Source organism: Chiloscyllium plagiosum, unplaced genomic scaffold (genome assembly GCF_037043375.1).
Source record: "Chiloscyllium plagiosum isolate Xiang-an unplaced genomic scaffold, Cpla_swu_hap1 HiC_scaffold_3, whole genome shotgun sequence".
NCBI classification, from domain to species: Eukaryota; Metazoa; Chordata; class Chondrichthyes; order Orectolobiformes; family Hemiscylliidae; genus Chiloscyllium; species Chiloscyllium plagiosum.
This window is the reverse complement of record NW_028270141.1, coordinates 44,104,157-44,130,638: the sequence shown is the minus strand read 5'-3', so window position 1 is coordinate 44,130,638 and position 26,482 is coordinate 44,104,157. Positions and strand designations below refer to the sequence as shown.

Below are 26,482 nucleotides of genomic sequence, written 5' to 3'. Positions count from 1 at the left end.
ATATTGCAGGGATTGAAATAGCTCCCTCATGAAGTTGTGATATTAAGTCAGTCGGGTTTTCAAATGAGTTATACCAAATTCTGTTTTCTTTTGTTTGTGTTTCAACTGCAGTTTTAAGTAAATTCTGTTTTGTGTAAAGGTGAGTGGTTTGACCAGCTGCATCACTCCTGGAATATCCACCTTACATCTGCCTTTTTAAATAAAAAAGTGAGGGTATGGGCTACCTTCTTAAAATGTTTTGAGGGGGTCTGTCCTGGTCCATAACAACAGTCACAAGCCAAAAGCAATCTTTAACGCTGAGACTAACCAGTAGTTGTAAAGTAAATGTGACTACGCTCCTGCACTGAACTCCTTTGTTAATGGGACTGAACTTCCTTCAGTTACAGGCTACATTGCAATGTGTCATTTGGGCAACATGCTGGTGTGCATGACTGAAAAGAGGAAAGGGGAGTGAATAATTCAGAAAACTCTGCTACATTCGTCTGTACGCTACAGATCCTATCCATGCTCAGGGTAAGGGCTGTCATCCTATTTGGCCAGCTGTAGAGCAAAGCACTTTATGGCACTTGGATGCAACCCACTGATAAAAGGAACATTGATACAACCAACTTATTCCAGGTCACAGTTAGTCTTCTGCAACATTACATTGCCTGACTACAAGTCCACCAAAATATCGTGACCTTGCCAAAATTTGGAACACTAACTCTACATGACATTGCTAACATTTTTGCTTATAGTTGCATTAACTGTATCCTTGCCTATGCTTGATTTAAAATGTTTATACATCAGCACAGATGGATTTTACGCAGCAGACGACTCCTGAAGACGTATAATTCCTTTCTACTCAATATTCCAACTAACGAGGCTTCACTCTGAAAACTTGTACACCACGTAAATCCCACACCACCCACATGGTATTTATAAGCATACGGCTTACCTCTGCGCTTTTCAGGGCCTTTAAAAGATTGCTGACAGTTTCAGGAAAGGAGCTACCCAATATTCGGCCCATCTTCTCATAAAATGCTCCAATGCAGGCCACAGCCGCCCTGTCGACAACAAAACACAGCATGAATAATCTTATTTTCTCACATACATAAGAGGCAGGAGCAGACCGCTCAGTCTTTCCAACATTGGACCATTGTTGATCCGTGTCTTAACCCCATCTATCTGCAATGGACCCATATCCTTTAATACCCTTACTGAATTAAAAAAAATCTGTGTACATTTTCATTTGACAGGGCACTCTCCTCAAACCTTTCTGGAGAAGGGAAAAAAAAGGTGGTGGTTGGTGTGAGTGCACACACAATAGGAATCGAGTAGAGAAGACTCAGAGTCAGCAAGCAAACAAAAAGTTCCAGATTTCCACTGTCTCTTCATGTGAATTAGAGTTCCCTCACATTAAAATTACAGCAATATATTCAAGATTGAAAGTTATGTGTTCTCGCTCTGATTCTCCCACCAGAGGAAATAGCTTCTCTCATGCTACATCATCAAATCCATGAAGAATCTTAATACATAGCAATTTGATCACCTCTTAAATTTTTCATACTCAAGAGATTAAAAGCACAGTTTATGCAATCTATCCTCATAATTTAATCCCTTTAATAATTTAATATGGCAACTGTGAAAGGAAACATACAGATGAAAACTAAACAATTTTGAGAGCAGCTGAAATGATGTAAGGTGAAGCTTAAGAGTAAAAGGTTACATCAAGCCCTAGATGCGAATAATAGGACAGAGAAAGGAAGGGAAAGAAGCTGGAGATACACAATTGGGAAAGGAGAGAGAAATGAAGTACCGTAGACATTGACAAGGAAAAGTTATGTTGGAAACACAACAGGGAGAGGAAACCAACGGTAACCAAAAAATATAAATATGGGGAATGGGTTGCATTACCCTTCAAAAATAGTGGGAATGTGTGCAGTGAGGAAGATGCAAAGTGACTTCAAAAAAATTTGGACAGACTGTGAGTGAGCAGATGTAATATAGCAAAGAAAAATGTAAAGTTATCAACTATGGCACGGAAAACCAATAGGCAGAGTTATTCTTAAAATGTGGAGATGTACAGATGGACCTGGGTGGCCTCGTCAAAAATCAAAGGTGGCTAACATGCAGGTGGGCAAGCTACTAGAAAGACTAATGAAATGCTAACTTTTATTGTAAGAGGGGTTGAGTACAGGAGTCACAAAGTCTTGTTTCAATTGGGCAGGAGCTTGGTTAGACCACACCTAGAGTACTGCATACAGTTTTGGTCTCCTTCTCTCAGGAAAGATATTATTGTCATCCAGATAATGCCATGAAAGTTCACCAGACTTGTTCCTGAGTTGTCCTCTAGAGTTTTGAAGAATGAGAGGTAATCTCATTGAAATATACTTAAACGGGATAGAAAGAGCAGATGGAGGCAAGACTTTGTTTTCCTCTTGCTGTCTACCCAGATGTGTTATCACACACAACTCAGTGACCTTCCCACCACCAAAACCACTGACGTTTTTAAAAAAAAACTAATAACCACCACAAGTAAAAATACCACGTAGCCAATTAAGCATTTACAAGCAAAGCGCATTATGGGTAATGCAAACCATCAAAGATAGGAATGAGGTGGGGGTGGCAGGTGGGACATGCTGGGAGGTTAGGGAGAGTGGGCAGGGACTAGACCAAAATGAAGCAGGGGGGAGAGGCAAGATTTTATTGCATGTTATGGGATCTAAAATCAGGAGGTACAATTTAAAAATATAAGGGTGTCACTTTGGACTGAGAGTATTATTCAGAAAGGCTGTGAATCTTTGGAATTTGCAATGTTAGCAGGTTGTGGAAGCTTGAATTTTTTGAGTATATTTAAAAGTGGAGATTGACAGATTTCAACAGACCAATGATGTAAAGTAATATGGGTATAATTTGGGGAAAAAGACTCAAAAGTACTTAATCAGTCATAATCAGAGTGGCAGAGCAGGCTCAAGGACTAAGTGGCCTACCCCTATCTCCATATTTCTAAACTCTTGCAAAGGTTTTTGGGGAATGTGAGCAAACAGCAAGAAAGAAGCTAGCAGAAGTCTTTAAAAATTATGCTCAGAGTTAGAAAACATTCTGCTTGGTGCTACTGTGGGTTTGTTTCTGTCCATTAAAAGGCATTCAGGCCATCAAATCTATACCACTGCTTCCCTCCAGATGTCCAAGCCTTCTACTCACTCACTTTAAAAATGTCTTCCACCATTTTACAAAAATAAAATCAAACTAAGTTTGGGTCAACAGATGGAAAACTTGCTGAATTTCCTGGAATTCCTCCCAGAATGCACCTAAGCCTCAGCATTTTTATTAGAAAAAGTGAAGCCAATGGGATTGGTTACAAAATTGGCTAAGGGACAGAAAGCAAATAGTGGGAGTGATTTTTTTAGACTGGAAGTAAGTGCACAATACAACAGTATTCCACAGAGATCCATGTTCAGACCACATGGGTATGTGTAAATAAATCTTCAAAAGTGACAGAAGGTAAGAATGTTGTTAAAAAAAAAGCATACAGAATCCTTGACTTTATAAATAGGGACACAGTACAGAAGCAAAGTAGTTATGCCAAGTCTTCGTAATGCACTTTATGAAGACATTATAAAATAAATCCTAATTGGAGTATTGTGGAAAATTTATTATTTTCTTAGGACAAATTATTTGCCAATTTTTCATTCGAAGAGTCTCACGCCGATATGTTTAATGGAGGCAAAACTTCTCAGGTTGCTGGCATCGCTAGCAATTTTCAAATGGCAATTCATGTGATCTTTCAAAGTAGTGCATAGGCAGTACAGACAAATTGGCCTTAAGCTGTGATGTAAGATTTCATACAATCTCCACAGTTAGCTCTTGCACAGACTACCGACTTAATTTAAATTAGTCACATCAGCTATACCATATGTTTTCTCCTTGACTTGCACTTACAATTTGGTAGGCAGGTAAGAAGATGTGTCATCCTTATTCTTGATGATGTCGTTACACTTATCCAAAGTTTGGAAGACTGTGAAGGTATCCCCAATGCTGTAGAGGGTAGCAAGATTCTTAGCCAACAGCTTGCGTGTGGGAGGACCTGATGAGCTGCTTATTAGATCAGTTAGCTGTTCTACCAGTTTCTTTTGCTCTTCTTTCACATCCACCTGATGCCACCAAGCAGGAATAAATAAAAAAAGGAAATACAAATCAGTTGAGATTGAGAAGTAATATTTAAGGATAAATTAAATTCTTATATTATTGACCTGTTTGGTGATAAATGCAGCTGAGCTGTTTCATTTTACAACAACCTGACACTTCCCATCCTTGTACTTATGGAGTCACCCAGGGATCTCCCTCATCTTCCTCCTTATGCTGATCTTTCAGAATATTATGAGGCCAACTTCTAAACACATTCTTGATACCCAATTCTTCTTCTTCAGACTTATGTCAAGACTGTCTGTCTGACATCAGACCATAGATAAGTCACAATTTTCTCTGACAGCGCAGGAAGACTGATATTTGGATCATGCCATTAAGTCATCTCCCTTGTTACTGACTACATCCTTTCTTTGGCTGCAAACTCTTGATGCCCATTTAACGTAGGGCAGAGTTTCAAATCTCTTATGTCATTGAGCAAGAAGGTTTTCCCTTTTCGGGGTAATATTGCCAGTCAGCACCTTTACCTGAGTGCCCCTGCTGATCAAACTCTGCGACAGTAACTCATTACTTTAATGTTGTCTCAATTAACTTCTAATTCTCCCCATATGCTCCAACTTACCCAAACACTTCCATGTGTGAACTGGTCTCTTAAATGCATCACCCCTGTCCTATACCACACCAAGCACCTCAATGTTTAAAACCTTCACCTTCTCCTCTAAGCTCTCATTTACCCCTTCACCCATGCATCTCTTCCAGATCCTTTGGTCATCTGATGCTGACTTCTTGGGCAATAACCGCTTTTTCCCCTTTACTATTATCAAAGAAGCTTCCAATCCCAGAAGCCTACGACAATATCATTGCAGCCTGAAGAAAAAATACAGAAGATCGTTCAGCTGGGCAGACATGTGTGTATTCTGGAGCATGGTGGAGAAGGGATAAAGGAACTAGTCGAACAATCCTCTATTCAGGAAATGATAGTATAGTGGCTTCACTTTTATTGGCCTGGCACTTGACTTGATATCTTCCTTTCCATTACACAATTCTGTATTCTCTTTGAACTTGTAGGAATATACTTCTCGAGTGACACCTACTTAAAAATCGTAATCAATTATTTTACTAGAAATGCTGTTGCACACAAAGGGTGGAGAGTATGGTGCTGGAAAAGCACAGCAAGATAGACAGCATCTGAGGAGCAGGAGAATTGATGTTTCGGGCATACTGATGAAGGGCACCACACTCTTGACTTTGATCTCCGTGAATTGCAGTCCTTACTTTCTCCTGTACACTAAAATACCAACGAGTCAATCATTTACAATTCATGCTGTTTTCGTCTAGTTCAACCTGTTCTTTAGCCTTTTTCGGACATGAAACACTCAAACCCTGAATAATTCAGACTTTTACTCACCTTATTAGCAGCCACAAGCACTTTGTCTAAGAATCGTAGCCATTCAAAGATAAACACAGGCCTCTTTGCCTCAGTTATCTGTGCCAGAGCTTCTTCATTTAACAGTAAGCTGTGGGCTAGCTCCATTCCACTCAATTATCTGGGGCGAGCCCACAAGTAAATAGAAATAAGCAGACTGAGGATTCAGCCTCACATAACAATCCAGGGTTACAATTCAGCTCTGTTTAAAAAAAACATTTATTTAGATCAGCATTACACAAATGACAAATTACACTATGCTTATTCAGGAAGTACAATTTCAAAAATTAAGCATGTGGTGCAAAGAGTCACCAGATTAGATATTTTCGAACAAACCTATGCAGGTAAACTATGACACACTGTTGGGGCAGGCGGGCCTTAAACCCATATCCCCTGGTCTAGCAGTAGGGACACTACTACTGTACCACTAGAGGCATCTAAACAAGTCAGAGTCAGAGTTGTACAGCACGGAAACAGAACCTTCAGTCCAACTCGTCCATGCTAACCAGATATTCTAACTTAATCTATTTCAATTTGCCAGTATTTGGCTCATATCCCTCTAAATCCTTTCGATTCATGTACCATCCAGATGCTTTTAAATGTTCTAATTGTACCAGCCTCCACCACTTCCTCTGATAGTTCATTCCCTACACGTACCACCTCCGTGAAAAAGTTGCCCCCTTAGATCCCTTTTATATCTTTCCTCTCTCACCTTAAAACTATGTCTTCTAGTTTTGAACTCTCCTATCCTGGGAAAAAGATTCACCCTATCCATGCCTCTCATGATCTTATAAATCTCATTAAGGTCACCCCTCAACTTCTGACAATGCATGGAAAATAGCCCCAGTCTATTCAGCCTCTCCCCACAGCTAAACCCTTCAACCCCCAAATTTCTTGTAAACTTGAAAGGGTGCAGAAAATATTTAACATCTTTTCTATAACAGAGACACCAGAATTGAACACAGTTTTCCAAAAGTGACCTAACCAATGTCCTATACAACACAACATGACATCCCAACTCCTATACTTAATGCACTGACCAATAAAGGCAAGTGTACTAAATGCCTTCTTCACTTCCCTGTCTACCTGTGACTCCACCTTGAAGGAACTTCATCCTACCATTCATCCTACAGGTCCTGCCCTGATTTGCCTTACCAAAATGCTACATTTCACATTTGAAGACTGATGCATCCATTATCTCTGTAGCCAGCTCTTTGAACACTCTAGGATGAAGATCATGATTTCCCATGATTTGGAGGTGTTGGACTGGAATGTACAAAGTTAAAAATCACAACACCAGGTTATAGTCCAACAGTTCTAATTGGAAGCACTAGCTTTCGAAGCACCGGTCCTTCAACAGGTGATTGGCAACCAGCTGATGAAGGAGCAGCACACCGAAAGCTAGTGCTTCCAATCAAACCTGTTGGACTATAACCTGGTGTTGGACGATTTCCCACAGATTTGTCAACTTTCAGTCCCATGAATATCTCCATTAATACATTTTTCAGTTTTTCTTTCAGGAACTTCTTTCAGTTCCACACTCTCACTAGAGACTTGGATGTTAATTATTTCAGGGACGCTGCTTGTATCTTAATTTATGAAGATACACACACAAAGTATTTATTTAACATCTGCCACTTTCCTTATTTCCTGTTATAAATCTCCTGCTTTGGCTGTAACAAACCCACATTTGCTTTTGCTAATTTTCTGTTTACATACTTAGAGAGGCTTTGACACCATGCTTTTATATTTGCTATTTTACATTCACATTCTCTCTTTTCAATTTCTTTGTCCTCCTGTATACACAGTAATTACCTTAGTGGGTGACAGAAGAAACCGGAGAAGCTGAATTCCTGATAAATACTTAGATAAACGTAATTGAGCTGAAATATTAACAGTTTCACTCTGTACGCATGTTCATGTCCCTCCTAGACTCCTATAACTAAAAATGTGGATTTGTACTCAACCCTACTGGCTCATGAGTTTAAACAGGAGGATACTTCAAACATTTCCTCCTACCAATGTATTACTCAATACGTACTTTAAATAAGAATGAGTTGTCAGCCCAGATCAGGGATGGGGGGGGGATGGATGGGGGGGGATGGATGGGGGGGGGTGGGGGGGAGGGGGATGGGGGGGGGTGGGGGGGAGGGGGACGGGGGGTAGGGGGGAGGGGGACGGGGGGTAGGGGGGAGGGGAGGGGGAGGGGGGTAGGGGGGAGGGGGAGGAGGGGTAGGGGGGGTAGGGGGGAGGGGGGGTAGGGGGGAGAGGGGGGAGGGGGAGAGGGGGAGAGGGGGAGAGGGGGAGAGGGGGGAGGGGGAGAGGGAGAGAGGGGGGAGGGGGAGAGGGGGGAGGGGGAGAGGGGGGAGGGGGAGGGGGGGAGAGGGGGGAGAGGAGGGGGGAGGGGAGGGGGGAGAGGGGGGAGAGGAGGGGGGAGGGGAGGGGGGAGAGAGGGGGAGGAGGGATGAGAGGGAGGGATGGGGGGAAGGGGGATGGGGGGGGATGAGGGGGGCGAGGGTAGGGGGGAAGAGTGTGAAGGGGGGAGAGTGGGGAGGGAGTCACTGGGACGGTGGGATGAGAGGAATCTGAACAATGCCCTGTCCCCCTCAGCTCCCGGCGTCTGGCCGGCAACAGGCCGATGCGCCGAGTCAATAATCCCCGGGGCCACAGCGCCTCACCCTGCGGCCCAGCTACTCACCTACTCTCCGCTTCCAGATCCGAGCTTGGGAATCCGGTAAGGGCTTCACTCCGCCGCGGGCAGGAACTGCTGCTCAGTCCGTCAGTGATTCCGATTCCGAGACTGAGACAGCAACCGCCCCCAGCGCCAGCATCAGCAGCTCCCCACCACCACCACAACCACGATCTGTCACCGACAGGACGCACGCGCAGTCACGGCATTCTCCCCACACACACACACACAGAGTCGCTCACGCGCAGTCGCAGCGTGGTGCCCGGCCACCGGCTCTGGGCATGCGCACGTACAGCACAGGGTCCGTTTCCATATTGCGCAGGCGCATCTATCGCCCGCAGGCCTCCTGGCAGCTCTGCGCATGTGCGTTCGCCAGTCTTCGACGCTGACAGAGGCTGAGGTTGGCGAGATGGCGACTGGGAGTGTGCGGCCGGAGGAAGTCGAGGAGGAGAAAGATGATTACATGTCGGATGTGTTCGTCGATTTGCAGTAAGGATTCGGCTCCGTGGTCACGGTCCTTTCAGAAGGAGTAGCGGCCGGGGATTGGGGCTAGTTGCAGAGAGTGCTGATGTTAAACATGTTGACTAGGGACAGAAAAACTATAGAGCTGAGGATGAGGAGAAGCACAGCAGGTCAGAGAGCAGATTGTCTTACGAAGAGAACTTAAGGAAACAGTCATGATTTGGAGGAGCCGGTGTTGGACTGGGCTGTACAAAGTTAAAAATCACACAACACCAGGTTATAGTCCAACAGGTTTAACTGGAAGCGTCGCTCCGAAAGCTAGTGTGCTTCCAATATAACCTGGTGTTTGTTGTGTGATTTTTAACTTAAGGAAACAGGGCCTGTACTCTTAAAAATTTAGAAGACTAAGAAATGATCTCATTGAACTTCGTGAAATTCTTACAGGACTCAAGTTAGATGCAGGAACGATGTTTTCCCTTGCTAGGGAGTCCAGAACTAGGGTACACACTCTCAGAGTAAGTACTGGCCATTAATCAAGGGATGAGGCATTCTTCACTCGGCGGTGAATTGTCAGATCTTTGGAGGCTCAAACATTCAAGACAGACATTAATACATTCCTACATATTAAAGATGTCAAGATCAGGAGGTAGTATGGGAAGAATGCACTGAGGTAGATGATTAGCTCTGACAAAGTTGAATGGCGAAGCAGACTTGAGGGTCTGAATGGTCTGCTCTATTGTTATAGCAGTGAACTACTTTTGACATGTAATTATTCCAATTTCATAGGCAAATGTGGTGCTGCAGTTTGTGCACAGCCATGTTCCCACAAGTAGCAACCAGGTGACAAATTAAGTTGTTCTGGTGATAGTGAGTGTTTTCCAGAGCAGAGGGGAGAGACCTTCTGCTTGACTGTTGTTTGTTTTCCTGGGTGTGGGCAATGCTGCCATTTATTGCCTGTGTTAGTTGAAAATTAAGATTGATGCCCCCTACACCAACCTCCGGACACATCTTATCATCCACCATCATTTCCACCACCTCCAAACAGACCCCACCACCAGGGATATTTTCCCTCCCCACCCCTATCAGCGTTCTGGAGAGACCACTCCCTCCGCGACTCCCTCGTCAGGTCCACACCCCCCACCAACCCCACCTCCACTCCTGGCACCTTCCCCTGCAACCACAAGAAATGCAAAACTTGCGCCCACACCTCACCCCTCACTTCTCTCCAAGGCCCCAAGGGATCCTTCCATATCCGCCACAAATTCATCTGCACCTCCACATACATCATTTACTGCATCCGCTGCACCCGATGTGGTCTCCTCTACATTGGGGAGACAGGCTGCCTACTTGTGGAACGTTTCAGGGAACACCTCTGGGACACCTGCACCAACCAACCCAACCGCCCCGTGGCTGAACACTTTAACTCCCCCTCCCATTCCACCAAGGACATGCAGGTCCTTGGCCTCCTCCATTGCTTGACCCTGACCACATGACTCCTGGAGGAAGAGCGCCTCATCTTCCTCCTAGGAACCCTCCAACCACACGGGATGAATATAGATTTCTCCAGCTTCCTCATTTCCTCTCCCCCCTCCTTATCTCAGTCCCAAACCCCAGATTCAGCACCGTCCTCTTGACCTGCAATCTTCTTCCCGACCTCTCCGCCCCCACCCCCTCTCCGGCCTATCACCCTCACCCTCACCTCCTTCCACCTATCGTATTCCCAGCGCCCCTCCCCCAAATTCCCTCCCCCCTACCCTTTATCTCAGCCCACTTGGCACACCAGCCTCATTCCTGAAATGAAGGGCTTATGCCCGAAGAGTCGATTCTCCTGCTCCTCAGATGCTGCCTGGCCTGCTGTGTTTTTCCAGCACCACATTTTTCAACCCTGGTCTCCAGCATCTGCAGTCCTCACTTTCTCCTACTATGGTCAAATATGTGGACACAAAAAAGGGGTCCTTGAGGAACCACTCATTGAGCGGCCTGAAACTGTGTCCCAGCAAGGGAAAGCCAATGCCTTTGCCAAATTTCTTTTCAGAGAAAATTAAAGATAATACTGCTATTTGTGATCACCTAGGCAGGATGTTAAACCAGGTCTGGTTATGGTCAGAAGAGTGAAAGAAGAAATCCTTAAGAGAGAGCGTGCAATGGAATTGATCCTGGAAAACAAGCAGAAGAGCAAAAAGGAAGAGGAGAAAGAGAGACGCGAGACCATGTTACAAAGCTCGTTAGGAAGTGAAAACAAGGGCTTCACATTGCTTCAGAAGATGGGATATAAAGAAGGTCATGGTCTTGGCAAAAGTGGTACGTTGTCAATCATCTTAGACCTAAGACACTGTTTTGAGGTGTGTGTTTGTGTGTGTAGACAGTTGCATTTAATCACAGTATTTACGGACTTTTTTGTGAATTGCAATGATAAAGTCTTAAATGTAATATGACAACAAAAGGTAACTCCATTTGAAACAAAATATTGCTTTTGTAGGATTTCAATATGTTCTATCACTTCATGGTATTGCAACAACATTTGTAAATGTGGTAAAACATTGCAAAGTGTTTCACAAGAACATAACATAAATCAAAATTCACCACCATTGCTTCATCAGGAGATTGGAGACAAGTGACCAGAAGCTTGGGCAAGCAGGTAGATATTAAGGAATGTCTGACCGGAGGAAAGAAGTCACAAGGCATAGAGATTTGGGAGGGATTTCTGAAGCTTATAGCCCAGGCAGTTGCTTATATGACCACTGCTTTTGGGGCATGGAGAATTGGGGGTGCTGAAGTGGCCAGAATTGGAGAAAGCCTTCAGTTGAAGAAATCCTGGAGTGTTATCAAGCTGAAGGAGAAAAGAGACAGAAATGAGCTCAAATTTGCAAAGGAGGTACCAGATACTTTGGGAGCCATTAGTTTAATATCCCCACCCACCAAATATGTTCTAAAGATACTGAAATAATGGCCAGCGGTGACAACACTGGAGTGAGGCCAGATTCAGTATGTGCACAGCCTGGGTTTATATGGTGAATGCATATAATAAAATAAACTCATACCAAATAACCCTATCATCAGCAAGTTTTTTTGTGGCGGGGGGAGAGCCCAAGGTTTCCAACAGCCTTGGTGTGAAATTGCTTGCAGAATGACCTAGTTCAACCTTATGTTTATTTTGCCTTACACAGATACACATGCTCCCTCTCCCTCTTCCCAAGCCCAATCAGTTGAGCCTCTGTTACTACTATTTTACCATATATGTATTCTATCCTTTCTCTTACATGTTGTCAAAAGTACTCCCTCTTAAATTCATCCTGACTATTTTTCTCAACCACTCACTGGAGTTCCATGTTCCAGTCATCCAGGTCAAGATGTTTCTCTTTAATTCCTCACAGGATTATTATTGATTAGTAAATTATACAATTCAAGCTTGTGTCATTAAAATCTTTTAAGTCCAATCTTTCATTTTTCAGGAAATGGAATTGTTGAACCTATTCCACTACAGATTAAAACTGGTAAGTTAATCCTGTTCGCCATGATTTTTTAGAGGTGTCTCCATTCTCTTATTGCAACAAATTTTAGACTCAATCAGCGTTGATATGGATTTTGAAAGAAAACTACAGGTGTTGGGAGTATTCATATCCAGTTCAATCCAAAACCACTATGCTAAAGATTGTGATGCAGTTATGTTATGGGACATCATTTAAATTGTCAGTGCATTACAGAACGAATTGTTAAGAGTTGAGTGGGAAAGACATTGTGGGAACAGAGATAAACAGAGATGATGCGTTTGGTGAGAAGAATCTGGGAGATTGGAGAAGGAAGTAATGAGGAATTGGGGTAGCTATACAAGTCATTTGAAGTATGTCTATCTTCTGGATTGGGTTTAGTATGAAGAATCCTTCTTTGTCCAGAAGTTTTCTTTATCAATGTGTTTTGAAGCCAGGGAATCTCCTTGTCCTTACTGTTTTGGTTTCCTACTGTAACCATGTTTCAGTGATGTGTTTGTTGTACACACATGGAGAAAGGGCAGGCTGATCTGTATAGGGGGAGATGCAGAAGTGAATTAATGAGATCAGCTCAGACACAATGGAAAGGGAAACAGTAGTACAGTGATTGAAACACATCTGTGGAAGATGACTAGGCTGAGCAACAGTGTGGCCAGACAATGATGCTCCATGAGTAGTGAGGATCAGTTTATTTCTAGTAAAGAACTTGTGGGGCAAGTCTGATAGAGAGTTGATTAATTCTCTAAAGTAGTCCATTTGATTGGCATCTTCCTCAGATTTCTGTTGTCTCAAAATCTCCAGTAGCACTGAAACAGAAGAGAAGGAGAGAGAACTAGGGCTAATCATCTTTAAGTAAGAATGCAGGAGGCAAGGTTATGATATTTGGAAAGCTTCAGAGATTAGGAATAAAGCAGTTCTGTGTGGTTGAGGATGACTGTTAGATGTTAATTTTATATTAGTAATCTTTAACTTAGCTTATTGGCATTAACTGTGGATTCTGTCCTTTTATAAGTATTGCTTCTGTAATGTAGTGGTTAACAGACTTGCTTCATACACAAAAGGTTCCTGATTTGAAACCAGATGCACACATCATCATGACTTGTTTCTGTCACAGTGAAGAGCTGTTGCCTGATTGACCTTTCTCAGTAGGGTCTTGCGACACAGTTGGTAGCCTATCTCTGAGCCAGACAGTCTGGGTAAAATCTTTGAGGAGAAAGTGAGGACTGCAGATGCTGGAGACCAGAGCTGAAAATGTGTTGCTGGAAAAGCGCAGTAGGTCAGGCAGCATCCAAGGGACAGGAGAATCGACGTTTCGGGCATAAGCCCGATTCCTGAAGAAGGGCTTATGCCCGAAACGTCGATTCTCCTGTTCCTCGGATGCTGCCTGACCTGCTGCACTTTTCCAGCAACACATTTTCAGTCTGGGTAAAAGTCTCACCTTCCCCTAAGGTATGTCATCATGTTTCTGGGCAGGTTGTTTTAAAAATGACTTTTCCTAATTAGACAAACTGCAGGTGTGGTTAGTTCGATGATTGCTGGGACTTATAACTGTAAATAAATACTTACATACATATGTGAAGATGTACTTTAATAATAAACAGCAATGCTGCAAACCTTTTTATAAAGCGTAACAGCGTTTTTGATAAGAACAGATATGGAGTTTGCACATTCTCCCCAAGTCTGTGTGGGTTTCTTCTGGGTGCTCTGGTTTCCTCCCACAGTCACAAAGCTGTGCAGAACAGGTGGATTGGTTATGCTAAATTGTCCATAGTGTTAGGAGCATTACCCAGGGATAAATATAGGGTAGGGGAATTGGTCAATGTGTACTTGTTGGGCCAAATGGCCTGTTTCCATACTTTAGGGAATCTAGTCTAATCTTGTACGTGGTTGACTTGATGTACAAGCTGTTGATAAATGATGTTTCATCATTGCAGGACGCGGTGGAATTGGCCATGAGGCAGCAGAAAAACGGAGAGCCGAGGAAAAGACTGAACATCGCAAACAAATGTCACAAGTGAAGAAACGAGCAGAGGAATTTGCCCTTAATGAATATAGGTATAGTGCATGTTGGACTGATAGCTGAATTTTCATTTTTTTTAAAAATAAAGAAAAAGTACAGTTTGTAAATCGTACCCATTTTAAAACTTAAGCCTAATGTAAAGTCATAAAATGTTTATCAATTTATTCTGATATAAATTCCTTTGTACATATTTATAATTTCACCTGCCTATGTGAACCTGTCACATAAGCTATTTCAATAGTGGGGCCACTACAGTGTCATCTCTGATGATTATATAATCACAGCATAATGTGTTTACAGGATGCAACTTCAACATTTGCAGATGATACAATACTTATGGGTCACTGAAAATTAGGGATGCTCAAGAGGCCAGAATTGGAGGAGGCTTCACTTGGAGAAATCTTGGAAATTTATAGAGTTGAAGCAGGAAGTATTGTGAACTGTGAGGAGGATAGTGACAGACTTTAGGAGGGCAGACAGGCTGGTGGGATAAGGCAAAACATGGCAGATAAAATTTAATGCAGGGAAGTGTGAAGTAAGAAATTTTAGATGAGAGGCAACAAACTAATTTATACAGTCCTTGTTTCCTCTAAGCTGCACAGCCATGCAGCTGCAGTGAAGCTCCTCCAAGGTTCCACGCAGCCCCAGTCAGCAATTTCAGAAGTCACTGTGATGCACAGACCTCAGGGATCCGCGCATTCAAAAAAAAATTGGAGAAAGTATAGGTACAATTCTAAAACGGAGTATTGGTGGCGTATGTGCACAAATTACTAAACATAGGGCATTGAGCAAGTGAATTTAGATTCCCTACAGTGTGGAAACAGACCCTTCGGCCCAACAAGTCCACACTGACCCTCCAAAGCGTATCCCACCCAAACCTACTCCCCTACCTTATTACTCTACAATTACCCCTGACTAATACTGCTAACCTACGCATCCCTGAACACTTTGGACAATTTATCGTGGCCAATTCACCTAACCTGCGCATCTTTGGATTGTGGGAGGAAACCGGAGCACCTGGAGGAAACCCATGCAGACATGGGGAGAATGTGGTGTTTGCACAGTTGCCCGAGGCTGGAATTGAACCCATGTCCCTGGCGCTGTGAGGCAGCAGTGCTAACCACTGAGCCACCGTGCTGCCCTTGTGGTTGAAAAGGAATCTGGAATTCTGGGGTTTATAAGTAGAAATATGGAATACAAAAATAAGAGTTTTGATGAGCCCTTTTAAAGCTATGATTTGGCCTCCACTGAAGTATTGTGTTCAATTCTAGGCATTGTACTTTGGAAAGACATGAATTTCTTTTGAGAAGTGTTTTTTTTTAATCACCGCCAATGGCAGCGATGCTTTGTGGCTGAGGCCTTAAGCTCTAGAATTCTATCCTTCAATCTCTCCACCTCTCTCACCATCTTTAATTCTTTTATTAAAACCTGCCTATTTCACCAAATGTATGGTCATCCATCCTAATATCTTGATGTGGCTTAGAGCTAATATTGTTTGTTAATACTCCTGTGAAATTTCCTTTGGATATTTTCTGTGTTAAAGATGTTCTTTAAATATAGATTGTTATTCATTATTATATTGTCCAGACTTGGTGCTTTTAAAAATCAGCTAGTAGTTTCAATATGGCTGTCTAATTTCTAACTTTCCCAGGCTACAGGTCCGGAAAAAAAAGGATCAACTTCAGATGGAAGGAGATTTAAGAAAGAGTCAAGTTGCCTGTCAACAGCTGGATTTACAGAAGGTATTCCAAATAACTTTCAACATGGCTGTAGGTACAGGTGGAGACCATTCAGCCTTTTCAGGCCTGCTCAACCATTCTGTTAGATCAGGGTTGATCTGTGCCTCAATTTCATTTATCCTTCTTAGCTGCATGTTCCTAGTAGCACAAGCAGTTCAATCTGACCCTCTTTCAGAGTTGTCCACTTGAGAAATTACAAGCCAAATTCATACAGTGTCATTTAACTCCCTGTGTCCTGATATTGTTCTGGTGAATCTGTACTGCCCTCCTCCCCCAAATAAATCCCAAAATCCAACATATTACAGTCTCTCCAATCCAGAAGGTTGGGGTCAAGTCATTTCTGAATTTTGGAATTTTCTGAATTATAGAATGATGTTGTAATGCTTAGAGAATGAACTGAACAACACCATGGATATACCACAAAAATAAGCCTTTGAAATCTCGAGGAATCCTTCCAAAAATGGGAATCCACTTGCAGGCTTAGTGTAAATATGACCTGCAGCTAATTACCTATTACCTATAGGTGATCAAAGTTTGAAATGTGAAAACAAATCCAGTAATTCAAATTAAATCACTGTGCCATGTTTTATTGAATGTGTTTTGCAAGTATATCTTTAACCACTATCAAAATATTTTCAAAACTATAAAAATCATTGTCTTTTGTATTGACAAGAAATAGGTCATTTAATTCATTGAGTCATTTTGGTTATGGTGCCATCATGAGGATTCCATGGTAACATTTGGTATTTTTGGTTTCAAAATCATCTCTCAACAATAGATCATCTTCCTCTCCTATTGAGTCTGGTAGTCCAGTTTTTGAACAATCTGATATTAGATTGTACCTTAACAACTCAATTTGATGACAAAGTCATACAAAAATTCAAGCAGGATTCCTCGTGAATTTTTTTTTTAATTAACCATCTAATGATTTTGTTTGGTGCAGCCATCATCCTTGAACGGCTTTTTGTTGCACACATCTGAAGCTTGAACTGTGGATTTTTGACTTCTCCATTTATACACTTGTTTATTTCTTAGTCAGTGCTTTTTGGTCTCATCGGTTATATGGAATCTGAACATGACCCACACGAAGCCACTGTGTCCTTTATGCAGGCAACTGGAGCACTCATTTCACCCAATTTTGATGCAGAACTTCACTCCACCCTCATCCTTCTAGCCATTGTGCACAAAAACTCCTGCAGCAAACTTAATTTTCAGCATGTTTTTATATTTGATAAAAACTTCTAAAAATTATTGTAGACTTTAATTTTGTTCCACTGACAATGCAGCATATTATCTCTGTGAATCCTGTCTTAATATAGAATCATAGAAAGCTTAAGGCACAGAAAGAGGCCACTATGCCTGATTTGGTCAAAATGTCTTAAAAACAAACCACTTATCCTAATCCCACATGTTACAGCACTCAAGGTTCGCATCCAGACATCTTTTAAATTAGTTGAAGGTTTCTGCCTCTCTTTCTCTTTTGGGCAGTGAGTTACAGACCACTACCACCTTCTCTTTCCTGACCAACCCTGTAATCTTTCTATCAATCTCATTTAAATCTATGCCCCTAATTGCTGAACTCTCTGCTCAGGTAAATAGGCATTTCCCACCAATTCTATTCAGAGCCCCTCACACTTTTGTACCTCTTTACTAACTTTCCCCAACCACATGTAATCCAAGTCTATCTGATCATTCCTCACTCCTGCACTTTCCAGTCCTAGCATCATCCTCCATAAATCTCCTTTAAAACCTTGCTCATGCTGTTACGCCTTTTCATTAATGATTTGGCCAGAATTACGCACAATTCTCAAGCTGTGGCCAAACTAACTAAGGAAAACATTTCGTATGCTGCCTGAGCTACTTTACCAACTACATTTGGAGTTTTATGGACATTCCCTTCAATGTCACACTTTGTGGGTCCCTATGGTATGTTTGGCCTCCCAAAATGCATCAATTTGCGCTTCTCCAGGCTAAATTCCTTTTGTCACTGCAACCTACCTGACCAGTTCTGCAGTTTTCAATAGAACTGTTTTTGAACCTTTACTTTCCATAGTTCATTTGCTAGAGGTGTTTTACTTATGTTTCTAATGTGGAATAATGGGCACCCATGATTTTTCCTATCACTTGATGAATTGCTGGAAACTGGTAACTTTAGCAGAGAGATTTCTTCATGGAGAACAACTGATCTTGGTCTTCTGCACAAAATATTTTCATTCCAAAAAGCACTTGTTTTCCTCTTAAGTGGGAGACTTCTTATTTGTAAATAGGGTGAAATGATTGCCTAGTGGTATTATCTCCACTGTGCAGAATTAAGTTTTTTTTTAAAAACCTGGAATTAAGAGTCTAACAATGACCACAAATCCACTGTTGATTTTTGGAGGAAAAACCCATCTGGTTTACAAATGTCCCTTAGGGAAGGAAACTACCATTTTTACCTATGACTTCAGACCCAAGCAATGTGGTTGACTTTTAACTGCCCTCTGGGCAATGAGGGATGGGCAATAAATGCTGCCCTAGCCAATGATACCCACATCTCACGAATAAGAAAAAAAAAGTAGTCATTTGATCCTTAGTCATAAAGCAATAATAAATAATACAAATAATTTCACTTATCCCAATATGGAATTTATGTTCCATTTCCTAAAATACAGTCATAGAAGGATGCTGTAGGTTGCTTTGGATTGCTGCAGCATTTCTAGATAATTGGTGTGTACAAGCAATAGATTTCCACACTGGAAGGCTATAGTTATATCATTTGAGATGCAGTGCCCAGAATTGAATGCACTAGACCTAATGGGACCAAAACTCTCAAATGAATTGCAACTTCCTTCTCTTGGTAAACCAGCTTCTTTAGGCCTCTGGTCCCCAAACCCATTAGCTTATTTTGATTTTGCTTGGTATGTGATTGCTAGCTTTTAATGATTTCAATACTTGGACTCTCAAATCTCTCTGCAGTTCCTTGTTTGTAAGCATTTAGAAAGTACTATACTTCAATTTATCTGTCTTTGATTCACCCTTTCACACTGGGATATGAATGTGTTTCATGCCTACTTTAAGTAACCTCTGCAGGTATAGCTGTAGATTTAATAGTGGGCATTCACTGTCACCCTGAGTGCTGGGAATGTTATGAAGTCCCCAGAAACATGAAAACCGATATTCTCTTCGGGTCGAACACCCAGACCTAACTGTTTGTCAGAGACCAAGATGTAACAAATTCTTGAGCACTTTGAGCCTCTGTTTGCTTTTAGTGCAAGCACTATGTGAGGGATTGTAGTTATTCAACACATTCCTCACAGAAACACGCTAACAAAATTGTATAAGTGTGATAAGATAGAATGCGATTATACAGAACTTAAATGTACCTGCTATTAATACTACATTAAATGTCCTTCATTATTTCATGTACAGGGTATAGATGTTCCACAAGAAACATGGTATTGGTTGCACACTTCCATTGATGATGATGGTGGAAAGGAAGAAGATGAAGAATCAAGTGGACAAGATTATGAAATGTTTCACACAGTAAAAGTCTTTATTTTATCAGAACTTATTAAAGGCTTCATTAAAGATTGTGTACAATAATTAAGAGAAATGTTTTCCTGGTTCCTACTGGCCTTGACTCGATCAGTAACACCCATCCACACTTTAATGTGTAGCACTTTTACCTCAGAGGGTTGGGAATTCAAGTCTTCCTTCATTTCCTTAAGTGCAAAATAAGGGTGATATTCTGGTGCAACACCAAGGGACTGTTGCAGTGTCAAAGGTGCACTTTTTGGATGAGACCTTGAAACAAGGCCCTGTCTCCCTGCGTAGGTGAATGCAGATGATTTTGTGGCATTATTTGAGAACAAGCAGGAGAAATTCTCCTGGTGACCTGACCATATTTATCCCTCATCCAACAACAGGTTATATATTTATGACATTGCTGTTTGTCAAGTCATGCTGTGCACAATTTGACTGCAGCGTTCACTCTCTTCTATCATTAACAAGTGTTCTCATTAAAATATTGCATTTCAAAAAGTGACTGTGAAAAGCTATGAAAAGTATTTAACTCGTGAAAGCTGATTTTTAAATGGAAATTCTTTTAAACTACATGATATTTGGCTGTTGTCATCATCCCACATTGCCTGAAGCCATTTGGACAAAAGTTACTCCCTTTACCTCATATAGGAACACAGTGGATCTGATGTAGGAGAAGGCAACACATTATTAATCTGGTGTGTGGGAGTACAGTGAGTGACCACATCAGGATCACACAATTAGAATGGGTTTGAACGTCTGCAGTACAGGAGCACAGTGGACTACCACTTGTGGATTGCAGGAATGTGATGTGTTGTCGAGTTGTAATTTTCTTTGTAGAAGATAAGCTTGTTAATTGGAGTATTGTTTTCTTTTCTCAGACTGAGGAAAAACTGCTGATTTTGACCAGATATCTCAGGAGGAAATACTTTTACTGTGTCTGGTGTGCAATTTCTTATCAAGGTAAAAATACATTGTACCTATTTTTAGAAAGTTGTGAGATTGTTGCAGTCTTCCTTTTATTCCCATTCTACAGAAGTGAAGTATTCTGGTTTGTATGGTTAACTTTAAGTGTTGAGTTGATTTCCCATAAATTATGTTTTATAACTTTTTTTTAAATCAGTTGCATAAATGTCCTTCAGCCCATTAAAATTCCAAACACTGGGCTGTTCAGTATCTAACTGTATTTTGAATATCCCTCTTTTGTATTTGACAAATAATGTAAAGTAGTTTTCTTGTTTGGTGATGTATGCTACCTACTACATGTTTTAAATCCACTGGAGTGGACTGCTTTTATTTTGCATCTTACATGACCTCAATATCCTGAAACCATTTGTAGCCTGTTTTCTTTTTTTTTGAACTGCAGCCAACACTCTTATAGAGCTGAGGGCCTAAGTAGCTAATAGCTTGTCTCAGTATTAGGGAGGAAGAAGTGATAAATGCCCAAGAAACCAGAGCTAGAGGAAACAGAACTCAGAGGATTGCAGTGCAAAATTTGTGCTGATTTCTACAGCTTCTTCCCTGACACCCCCACTTCATCTTCCCTCAATTAACACAGCATTCCAGTTCTTAATTTCCATTCATCTCATCTGGTCCTACATGGGGTCTTTGAAATGGCAGATGGGAGCAGTCCATGTCCAAATGCAATAAGATTGGGACAATATCAGGCTTGTTCTATAAAGAGGCAAACAAGTGCCAAGCAATGGCCATCTCCAATAAATTATAATCTAACCACCTTTGGCATTCAGGGCTCTACCATCACTGAATCCCCCACTCTTAACATCTTGACGGTTACTACTGACCAGAAACTCATTGGACTCCCTATAATAATATAATGGCTACAAGAGCAGGTCAGAGGCTAGGAATACTGAAACAAGTAAATGCTCTCCTGACTTCCCAAAGTCTGTCTACCATCTGTAAAGCACAAGTCAGGAGCGTGATGGAATGCTCCTCATTTGCCTGGATGAACGCAACTCTGACAACACTCAAGTTTGACACTATCCAGAACAAAGCAGCCCACTTGATTGGCATCCACAAACATCACCACTGATGCTCAGTAGCAACAGTGTGTACAGTCTATAAGATAACAATGAGGAAATTCACCATACATCCTATAGCAACATCTTCCAAACCCACGACCACCTCCATCTTGAAGAGCAAGGGTAGCAGATAAGTGGGAGCACCACTAATTGCAAATTCCCTTCCAAGCCACTCACCATCTTGACTTGACAACATGTTGCTGTTCATTTGTGTCAAATTCCAGATATTGTGAGTCTGTCTCTACACATGGACTGCAGTGGTTAAAGAAGGCAGCTCATTGCCACCTTAAGGGCAACTGGGCAATAAATGCGGCCCAGCCAGCAACACACTGGTCCCACAAATGAAGGTTTTTAAAATGCAATCATCAAACATCCTGTTTCCTCCCTACTCTTTATCCTGTCCAGAGGTGATATTTCACTTTACTCATTCCACAAAATGAATTGCCTTCAACGCCATTACATCCTCTTTAAATACAGAGATCAAAACTGTGCACAGTATTCCAGGTGCAGCCCCATTAATACCCTGTACACTAGTAATAAGATTTCCCTAGTTTTAAATTCTAACTCATTCTCAATAAAGACCAAAATTCCATTTGCCTGTTTAATTACTTGTTGCACTTGTATGCTAACTGCTTGTTTTGTGGCCAAGAACTCCCAGATCCCTCTGCTGTGCTGGTTTGGAGTGTTCTTCCTTTTAAATAATAAGTCTGCCTTTTGATTCTTTCTATATCTGCCTAACCCCTCATTTTTCTATATTAAACTCCATCTGCCAAGCTTTTGTCCATGCTCTCAACATATCTAATCCCCTTACAGATTCCTTAAGTCCTCATCATAACATGCCCTCCAACATTTTTATATAACAGGCATATTTGGATGCATTATGCTCTGCCCCTCCAATTCATTCATATAGACAGTAAATAATTGAGACCTGAGGACTGATTCTTGTGTCATTCCACCAGTCTTTCCAATCTGAAAAAGACCCATTGATCTAAACTGTTTGTATGTTAGCCAATCTTCAATCCATGCCAATACAGAACCACCCAAAACTTAACTCCCTCTTGTGCTAAATTATTGTGCCTTATCGTAAATCTGAATGCATTAAGTTTATTGATTCCCCTTTCTCAACTCTGCCTATGTCCTCATCGAGCTCTAGAAAATTTGTCAAACATACTCCCCATACACAAAACCATGTTGACTCTGTTTGTGTTAATCTTTTCAAAATATCCTGCTGTTTCACATTTGCTTCTTTCCAGCATTTTGAAAATGTTGCTTATGATTTGTGGCAGATGAGGAGGACCTATGTGATAACTGTCCTGGGGATTGTGCTGCTGACCACTGCTGACTGATGAAGCGCAGTAAAGAGTAGACAGAAACAGCACTGATGGTGGCAGCTCTGGAACTGCTGTGCTGAAACTGGAATGGAGTGTTTTGAATATGAAAAAAACTTCCAAAACTCAGTTGTCAATTCCAGGCTGGATGCTGATGGCAACAGTGTGTGCTCTAACTTGTATTTGAAGAAGATGAACTAAATGATGCCATTTTGACAGATGGGCTACAGTACATGTAAAATATTCATGTTTTTGTTACTTTATTTTAAAGTACCTCTGTATTTATTGACTTGTATTGTGTGGCTTTATTTGCCTGAAAACAATTCACTGGGAATACTGCCTTTGTCCTTTGAAATTCCACTTTGTGGATCAAAGCCTGTTAAGTCTGAATCCCGGCAAGGTGCAGCAAGATATTTTCATGGTCTGAAATGAAGACAGCTGAGTGCAAAGGTAAATGGATATGTGTAGATGATGTGGAAAGATTAAGAAGATAAGATGTTTTCATTCTTGCTCACAAATTTACTATGGAATCATTTATCGGCAGTTTTGTGCTTAGAAGGTAGTTATAATATTCATCTACCTCCCCTATACCCGAGATCAGTCAGAGGGCAATTGCTTGTAAATTTCAGATTCCTCATCAATGATGATTTGTTCTGTACTCTTTGTTAAAGGATAAAGCCTAGTGTGTGGTAAATATGTGCTGGACACATGATTAACATCAGTTTTTGAATCTACTGCAGATTTTTCATTTTAGATTCTTTATTCCCTATTACTCTTCTGTTTCTGTTTGTATATAAATTACAGATTTAAAAATAAACTGTTTTTGCTTCATGTCTTTTGTGCAATGATTATCAGATTGAATAGTAACAGAAAAATAACATATATGTAATATACCCTAGCCTTCATATTATAACAATGACACTCTGAAAGTATTACTTCTATAAAGCATGATAGGATGTGCTTGGGTTGTGAAAGGTGTTATAGAAATTCACGTTATTTCTTGCTTTGTATTCTAGTGTTTAGATCATTCTCCCATCCTTATTTGATATCTGCTAACTGAAATAAAGAAAGGAACTGTATTTACATGGTGCATTCCATAACCTCTGTCTTAAGAGCTTCACAGCTAATCAAGTACTTTTAAAGTGTAGTAGTGACCCTTGTAATTCAGAAAGAAAGGAGGCATGGAATACAGGCAAACCTGTGTCTGGATACAGAATTGGTTGGCCCATAGAAGACAGAGGGTGGTGGGAGATGAAACGTCTTCAGCTTGGAGCTCAGTGACCAGTGTGTTCCACAAGGATCTGTTCTGGGATCTCTGCTCTTTGTGATTTTTATAAATGACTTAGATGAGGAAGTGGAAGGATGGGTTAGTAAGTTTGTCGATGGCATGAAGGTTGGTGGAGTTGTGGATAGTGTGCAGGGTTAAAGGCAGGATTCTTGGCAGTGTGGGGGAACAGAGGAATCTTGCGGTCCATGTCCATGGATCACTCAAAGTTGCCATCCGGTTAATAGGGTTGTTAAGGCATTTGGTGTATTGGCTTTCTTTAGCAGAATTGAGTTTAAGAGCCATGAGCTTATGCTGAAGCTCTGTAGAGCCCTGCTTAGACCATACTTGGAATATTGTGTTCAGTTCTGGTCGCCACATTATAGGAAAGATGTGGAAGCTTTAGGAAGGGTGCAGAGGAGATTTACCAGGATGCTGCTTGGACTGGAGGGCATGCCTTATGAAGAAAGGTTGAGGGAGCTACAGGTTTTCTTATTGGAACAAAGAAGGATGAGAGGTGACTTGATAGAGGTGTACAAGATAATGAGAGGCATAGATAGAGTGGACAACTAGAGACTTTTTCCCCATGGCAGAAATGTCTATCACAATAGGACATAATTTTCAGGTAATTGGAGGAAGGTTTAGTAGAGGTGTCAGAGGGAAGTTCTTTACCACCAATGCTGGCAGTGCATTCCACATACCACTCTATGTAGAGTCAGATACAATAGGGACAATAACGCGACTCGGATTGGACATGGAAGGTAGTACAATGAAGTGCATGTAGGTTAGTCTGATCTTGGATTAGGACTGAAGGGCCTGTACTGTGCTGTTTTATGTAATATAGAAATTGAATCCACAAACTGGGAAGAGCCAAGACATAGTGTGTTTTGAGAAGATTTGTAGCTCAGGTTGAGGTTTTGGATGTAGGTTTGCTCGCTGAGCTGGAAGGTTCATTTCCAACGTTTCGTCACCCTACAAGGTAACAGCTTCAGTGGCCTCAGGCGAAGCACTGCTGAACATTCCTGCGTTCTATTTATGTTTGCTTGGTGATGTCATTTCCTGTGGTGATGTCATTTCCTGTGGTGAAGTCACTTCCTATTATTTTTCTCATGGGGTGGTAGATGGGGTCTAACTCGATGTGTTTTTTGATAGTGTTCCGGTTGGAATGCCATGCTTCTAGGAATTCTCATGCATGTCTTTGTTTGGCTTGTCCTAGGGTGGATGTGTTGTCCCAGTCGAAGTGGTGTCCTTCCTTGTCCGTATATGAGGATACTAGTGAGAGAGGATCATGTCTTTTTGTGGCTAGTTGGTGGAAATGAACCTTCCAACTCAGCGAGCAAACCTACATCCAGAGTCAAGACATTTCCATTGGATCTGATCCTTACAGGATATCAAACTCCACCATATCTTCATTATAATGGCTAGCTCTTTCCTCAGCATTAACTAGTATATATCTGTCTACTTTCTAGATAACTACCTTATCTTTTGGAAAGGAAATTCCAGATTGCTGCTTGTTTTTATGTGAAAAAAATGCTTTCTGATTTCCTGAGTGGCCCATTTTAAGATTCTATGCCCTTGTTCTTGATTTCTCCCCCAGATAATCTCCAACCAAGCCCTTGGTCGTCCTTCCCAATCTTTCCCGTCATGGATCAACATTTGTTCCACTAAGTGTCTTTATTTCTGCTTTGGGATATTTCCTAGATTAAAGGGCACAAGTTATTTCTGTATTTGGAGCAGCCTATACTTTTGACATTTCCCTGTGATTTAAAGGTTGGAATCATTTGTGTATATAAACGGACAAAATGTCGCATTCTAACAAAGTGTGCTGTTCTGGAAAGTAACATCACTCCTGTAGTGCACTCCTGCCTATCTGGGCATTAGGAGGGGAGGAGGAAATTACTAAAACTGAGGATTAGGCTGAACATTCGCCCTCAAGTGGTGGGTTGAAGGATGCACAATGGAAGAGTTGATAAGAATTTAAACATAGGAATGAATGAGTTAAATTGTAGGCATTGGGGAGATTTTGAGCCTGTGTAGATCAACAAGTACATGGACATTGGGTGAATGGAACCTGGTGTCTTATAGGGCACGGAATGCAGAGTTTTGGGTGAGGTGTGATTTATAGGTGATAGGGAACTGGCCGAGGGAGCAGTTGATTGTTGAGTCCGTGGGTAACCAAGACATGCTTGAGGGTTTGAGCAGCAGATGAATATAGGCAAGACAGAGGCGGTCAAAGCCATAGAAGGGGGAAGTAGGTGGTCTCTGGTGACGAAGAAATGCAGCAGTCAGAAGCAGAGTTTGAAGTCAGGATTGTCAGTTGTCCAGCTAACTTTGAAGCAAAGCTGGGAAGAGGGTTGGAATCGATGAATCTTCTATCAAG

General features: G+C 41.5%; 2 protein-coding genes across 4 annotated transcripts in view; one reads left to right on the top strand and one right to left on the bottom strand.

The window, feature by feature from the left end:
- The window catches only part of heatr5b (HEAT repeat containing 5B), a 121,580-nt gene extending 113,173 nt beyond the window's left edge, over positions 1-8,407 (bottom strand). For 2 of the 3 annotated variants that reach the window (XM_043680648.2, XM_087978805.1), the window contains exons 1-4: positions 8,253-8,407; positions 5,537-5,756; positions 3,925-4,136; positions 938-1,046 (exon numbers count right to left, since the gene is read on the bottom strand). In XM_043680648.2, the coding sequence (XP_043536583.2) occupies positions 938-1,046; positions 3,925-4,136; positions 5,537-5,662 (447 nt within the window). In that variant the 5' untranslated portion in view covers positions 5,663-5,756; positions 8,253-8,407. Of the gene's footprint in view, positions 1-937; positions 1,047-3,924; positions 4,137-5,536; positions 5,758-8,252 lie in introns of all 3 variants that reach the window. The other variant, XM_087978799.1, reaches the window with a different exon arrangement.
- Positions 8,408-8,636: 229 nt separating this feature from the next.
- Positions 8,637-23,669, top strand: gpatch11 (G patch domain containing 11). The gene is made up of 8 exons (XM_043680654.2): positions 8,637-8,732; positions 10,780-11,006; positions 12,158-12,199; positions 14,128-14,248; positions 15,865-15,955; positions 19,361-19,474; positions 20,353-20,434; positions 22,797-23,669. The coding sequence occupies exons 1-8, from the start codon at positions 8,653-8,655 to the stop codon at positions 22,850-22,852; spliced, it is 813 nt and encodes a 270-aa protein (XP_043536589.2). The 5' UTR covers positions 8,637-8,652; the 3' UTR covers positions 22,853-23,669.
- The last annotated feature ends 2,813 nt before the right edge of the window (positions 23,670-26,482 follow it).

What these genes read in the sequence shown, in the direction of transcription:
- gpatch11 (XM_043680654.2), top strand. Translation starts at nt 8,653, where the DNA reads ATGGCGACTGGGAGTGTGCGGCCGGAGGAAGTCGAGGAGGAGAAAGAT. An exon ending in AACAGCTGGATTTACAGAAG is followed by an intron (nt 15,956 to 19,360) that starts GTATTCCAAATA and finishes TTTCATGTACAG; the next exon opens with GGTATAGATGTTCCACAAGA. An exon ending in GTGTGCAATTTCTTATCAAG is followed by an intron (nt 20,435 to 22,796) that starts GTAAAAATACAT and finishes GATTTGTGGCAG; the next exon opens with ATGAGGAGGACCTATGTGAT.